This window comes from Crinia signifera, chromosome 7 (genome assembly GCF_055691185.1).
Source record: "Crinia signifera chromosome 7, ASM5569118v1, whole genome shotgun sequence".
NCBI lineage: Eukaryota > Metazoa > Chordata > Amphibia > Anura > Myobatrachidae > Crinia > Crinia signifera.
In genome coordinates this window covers 27595520-27601584 of record NC_139223.1, presented here as the reverse complement: position 1 = coordinate 27601584, position 6065 = coordinate 27595520, and the positions used below count along the sequence as shown (strand labels likewise).

The 6065-nt window shown below is 45.5% G+C and overlaps 1 protein-coding gene across 1 annotated transcript in view; it reads right to left on the bottom strand.

Annotated features, from left to right (window-relative positions):
• Nucleotides 1-5402, bottom strand: part of LOC146019407 (uncharacterized) — a 36753-nt gene extending 31351 nt beyond the window's left edge. The window contains exon 1 of the mRNA XM_083151946.1: nt 4313-5402. Within this exon, the coding sequence (XP_083008072.1) occupies nt 4313-4717 (405 nt within the window). The 5' untranslated portion in view covers nt 4718-5402. The remainder of the gene's footprint in view (nt 1-4312) is intronic.
• Between the last annotated feature and the right edge of the window lie 663 nt (nt 5403-6065).

Below are 6065 nucleotides of genomic sequence, written 5' to 3'. Positions count from 1 at the left end.
TATACTCTGTGCTGCTGTGGACCCTATTCCTCCCACTATATAACTATCAGTCTGTGACTTCCTGCTGCCTCCATTCCCCTCCTCACATCATGTCACTGTCACATGCAGCCCTGTCCTCACTCACACCCCCTCCTCTCCTGATATACTATGTGCTGCTGGGGACCCTGCTTTACCCACTATATAACTCTCAGTCTGTGGATTCCTGCTGCCTCCATTCCCCTCCTCACATCATGTCACTGCCCCTGTCACATGCAGCCCTGTCCTCACTGACACATCACACATCTCCTGATATACTCTGTGCTGCTGGGGACCCTGCTCCTACCACTATATGACTCTCAGTCTGTGGCTTCCTGCTGCCCCCATTCCCCTCCTCACATCATGTCACTGCCCCTGTCACATGCAGCCCTGTCCTCACAGACACATCACTCATCTCCTGATATACTCTGTGCTGCTGGGGACACTGCTCCTCCCACTATATAACTCTCAGTCTGTGGCTTCCTGCTGCCTCCATTCCCCTCCTCACATCACGTCACTGCCCCGGTCACATGAAGCCCTGTCCTCACTGACACATCACTCATCTCCTGATATACTCTGTGCTGCTGGGGACCCTGCTCCTCCCACTATATAACTCTCAGTCTGTGACTTTCTGCTGCCTCCATTCCCCTCCTCACATCTTGTCACTGCCCCTGTCACATGCAGCCCTGCTCTCACTGACACATCACTCATCTCCTGATATACTCTGTGCTGCTGGGGACCCTGCTCCTCCCACTATATAACTCTCAGTCTGTGGCTTCCTGCTGCCTCCATTCCCCTCCTCACATCATGTCACTGCCCCAGTCACATGCAGCCCTGACCTCACTACCACATCACTCATCTCCTGATATACTCTGTGCTGCTGGGGGGCCCTGCTCCTCCCACTATATAACTATCAGTCTGTGGCCTCCTGCTGCCTCTATTGCCCTCCTCACATCATGTCACTGCCCATGTCACATGCAGCCCGGTCCTCACTGACATATCCCTCATCTCCTGATATACTCTGTGCTGCTGGGGACCCTGCTCCTCCCACTATATAACTATCAGTCTGTGGCCTCCTGTTGCCTCTATTGCCCTCCTCACATCATGTCACTGCCCCTGTTACATGCAGCCCGGTCCTCACTGACACATCCATCATCTCCTGATATACTCTGTGCTGCTGGGGACCCTACTCCTCCCACTATATAACTCTCAGTCTGTGGTTTCCTGCTGCCTGCTGCCTTCGGTACTTTAGTGGTATGGCTAGAAATGTCTTGGACTGAGCTGCGCTGCAGGAGCGGGCTCTCCTGAGAAATTTCCATGCATGCCACGGTCACTGAGTTCCGCGCCCCCTCCCCCACTGCAGAGACTGGACAGTGAGTGTGGAGAGCAGAGGCTACTCAGTGACGTGTGCTGAGTAGGGGAGAGAGGCAGCTGCAGCACACAGCCGCACCCCCTGCAAACAGTGTTTTTTACAGGGGTGTGGCCACGCCCCCTATGTTGGTCACGCCCATCCCGTTAACTACAACCTTTTTACCAGGGCCCGGCGGCCCTGTCTGTGTTCAGAAAAAGTTACAAGCTTTCCAACGACATATCAAAATACATGAAAAAAAAAACAGAAATAGCATGGACCCTTATGACCAAGGGGTCGTCTGATTAAACTCCTCTTTGAACTTAAATTGTCCCTTAAGATGATAAGGTAGTGTGCAAAGTTTGAAGACGATTAGTTAAACTGTTCAAGAGTTATTGAGGAACACACACACACACACACACATATCATTTAATTATAGTTATGTAGATTTTTTACAAACAGCATCCGCTGCCTATACACTATGGGGGCAGCCATATTGTGTGGACCCTCCATGTGTCTACCTTTCCTCCAGTCCAACAGCATCATCTACCAATCAAACATTTCTGTCCAATGGGCTGACTTCCTTACAAGAGCCCAGGCTGCACCGTCTCATGTGCAGGCCAATCAGAGGCAGCTGCCCTGGAAAACTACTAACACATAACATCCAGATAGATAAACATATCATCTCTCACTTCTGGGACACACACACAGAGCTGACACAGCAGACATACAATCACGCAGGCGGCAATGATACACACAGGAATAACACCTTACAGATGGACTTAAACACTCGCGGACATATTTTATAAAGAAAGTGCATTTGCCTTATAAGTTTCGGCTGGGTGGTTGGGACTTTTGAGGTTATTCTGGTTGACTTGCAAGAAGTCCCCCAGACGCTTAGGGAGCGCAGTTGTTGCAACCAATGATCTACACATACACATAAGTAACCGGTGTACACAAACCAATGGGCTGCGCACCTCGCAGTATGAGGCCCCCTGCACTTATGTCATTCCGCTCGATGTTCAAAATTATATTTTATTTACAAAAAATTTTTGGTGAACAAAACATATTGGGGGAAATTTACTAAAGGAAATTTGTAAAAATATAGGTGTATTTGTATCCAGAAATACACTTATTTTTGACATTTACTATCCCGAAAATACGTAAATTCGTAGTCGTATTGATGTGCTATCAATACGAATACGAATTGTCGTATTTTCGGGATAGTAAATGTAAAAAATAAGTGTATTTCTGGATACAAATACACCTATTTTTTACAAATTTCCTGTAGTAAATTTCCCCCATTGTGGCGGATTACACAATTAATTTTGTATACTTCTGCGATTGTGTTATCGGAGCGCACGGTGGTTAGCCTTAGGACACAAATAAGCCAATAAAGTGGGTGCTCGAAAATAAGGATTTTGTAACCAAAAAATGTATCTATTTTTGCCAAAGAAAATATTTTAGTGAAAAGAAATGTATTTTAAGAATGGCTGGTCCCTGTACGGCTGGTCTCTGAATGGCGGTAACAGTTTCCAAATGATTATAAATGAATAGAATGCTACTTGCTGCGGTTCAGTTTGCAGTAACTGAATAACAGCCTAACCCTAATCCTCGCCTCCCGCAGCCTAATGTAGGGTACACACCAGGACGACCCGCTCACGATGCACATCGTGAGCAGGTCATCAGTGTCTCGTCCGACCCGCTCACGGTGACGCGGGGTGGCACGACCCGCTCACGATGTGCACCGTGAGCGGGTCCGATCCGATGGCGACCCGCACCCGGCTGTATGGTCGTCATTGAGATCCTACCTGCAGCAGGTAGGATCTCAATAACGACCGACCCGCGGGACCGCGCATCGGATCGGTATCTGTCCACACCAGGACAGAAAAGGGCCCAATCACCACACAATCTACATCCAATTGGTCGGAATTGGATCTAGAGTGAGGGGATCGGGCCCTAGTCGTCCTGGTGTGTACCCATCATAACTCTCCCCTCCCACAGCCTAATCCTCCCCTCCTGCATCATCAGACAGAATAAGAACGAAGGATTATATTTACTAAAGGTCGATTTTGGATGATGACAATCTAAAAAAATAAAATAAAAAATTAAATTAAAAAAATCGATCTTTACTTGAAATCAGGCTTCTGAGGCTAGAAGCGCATCAACTACCATTTTCAAAATAAATATAAAAAATCATGTGTTAATTGATGTTGGGCTTCCATAGCAACCAAGTCATGGGGTTTCCCATAGCAACTAGATTCTGTCTAGCATTTTCTAGGATGCAAGAGAAAGAATAGCTAGGATCTAAATAGTTGCTATGTACAACTTCACCTTTTTCTCATTTTCTGAAGCTTTAGTATGTGTTTTCCTTATCAGTGTTGTTTTTACATTTCGGGGTTCGTCGGTCTAATGTACCAACCAATCAGCTCTTAGCTGTCAATTATGAAACACATTCTGTAAAATTAGTTCAAAACAGTTTGGCTGAAACTTTCCCTCTCTCAGCTTTGAGAGAAAGAGAGAGATAAAGTTCCAACCAATCAGTTTCACTCATTTTACAGCATGTGTTCCCCATAGCAACCAATTATGACTACCATTTCTCTATTGCATCCTAGAAAGAAATATAATTTGATTCATTGCTATGGGGAACACAACTTTTTTTTTTTTCAAATTTACCCACAAGCCACTGTGTTGTCACGGCACTAAGCAGCTACCTCACGGCAAACACATTGAACGTGGGCAAGCCAAGCAAAACATAAGAATAAAAAAGAGCAAAGGACAAATAAAGGGCAAATCCCGTTAACTGGTTTAGGCCAACTTAAAAAAACAAAAAACCAGACTTCCACATTTGGGCTCTCGTCGTGTGGCCCTATTTATATCCGCATATCAATCCAATGGGCTGCTAATTCTGTCCTAGCAATCTGCGCCATTGCTGACTGGGCTGCGTACCTGCATCATGTGTTGGCTCGGTTGTTGGGCAGGCTGGGTATTCCCTGGCCCCCTGCCCAATGACTCTTTGGTTTCCTCAACGTTTCGCACATCTGCTCTGGTACGGAACACGTCTTCTGCCTTCTCCGGAGTGCCCACGTTCTTCCTCTCCTGATACACATCTTTCCTCTTGGGCTCCGCTTGATCGTACAGCAACTTATTCAGCCTTTCCATCATCTTCTCCACCTGCTCTTCATCCATCTCCAGCTTCTTACCGCCATAACTGCTGCAGGTAGAAGCAGAGCCGGACGCAGTCGAATGGCTGATGCTCTCGGGTTCGGCTTTTTCCTTGGGTTTTATGGTCAAAATAAAAAGAAACAGGGCGAACAAGCTGAGGCACAGCGACAGGAACCAAACTTCGTCCATGTTTTCCCAACTTTTTTCTTTGCCTCGTGAAGTAACTTTATTTTGTTTTAGAGTCAAGTTCTTCAGGGCACCCCTCCTTCTAGCACCAAGAAATACAATAAATAAACTAACTATATATATATAAAAAAAAATATCAGTTTATTATAAAAAGTCAAAAAATATTTTTTCTAATGCACAAAACTTACATAAAAATGTCTAATAGCATAAGACCATTCGTCTAAAACAAAAATCATACAAAAAAATATCAAAAATTTCCCCAAAACATTGAATGGTATGTTTCTGGCATGAAGTCTTCCGATTTGGGAAGAGAGGTCCAGGTTCCTTGATATTTGCCCAATTATTGTTATATATCTCAGGCTGTGACAGACGAGTCCTCCTTTCCCGCCAATTCTCCTCACAGACTGATTCTCTCAGCAGCCCAGAGCATCTGTTTTACTGGGACCTAGGAAGGGGGCCGGGCTTGTCAGGACTGACAGCTGTGATAGTCAGAGATGGGATTAAGCCCCTCCTCCTTCCATGAGGTTGTCAGCCTGCCAAGAGTCTCATTTTGCTGCCCACATGTGTGGATTACACTTTGTATATTAAATTCTGTTTATTTATAGCGCGATGGGAGCAGACTTTTCCCAGAGCAGATTAGACCATCTTATTTTTAAGGTGGAATGTAGGTACACAGGAAAGTTGAATTTGAAACCATTTTATTGATTATTTAACATGGTTTAAATAAATACAGTCTATAAAAAATATATATATATATATGTCATTTTTTGGCGCAGTGTACAGCGATTATTTCATCACTATCATATTGGACCTGGTATTTGGGGGTTAACAAGGACTCTCCTCTAGGATGACCACCAGTCCATCATCACAGTATCCTTTGTGAGGGCATGTAGCTAGAGGTTTATATGGTGTGTTTGTACAGTCAATGGGATTTGCTCATGTGCCAAAAGGTACTGCGCTGCGGACATAGCTTCTGAAGAACGTAGCTGCAACATCGGATGGTCATTATAAAGGAGGTGCGTAATCGTTGGCAACCATTCCCAGCAATAACAAAGCTACTTCCATCAAGATGGCAACATCTATGATCGTTCAATACTGGCTTCCCATTAACATCCCTCCACCCCTTCCCCCATACTTACTGAAACATCTTTCGGCCAGCTCCCAGCCTCACTGCACTTCACTCAGACCCCTATGCAGTGTGGAGTTGACATTGGAAGCGTAAGCCGCTCCATCTGCCCTGGTCAGTCTGAGGGCAGACCAGTCAAGGCTTCAGAACGGTGGCGGCTGCAGCAGATTTCAAAATTCTTACAGAGGAGCGACACCAACTGCTATTCCAAACTTACTCACTGGC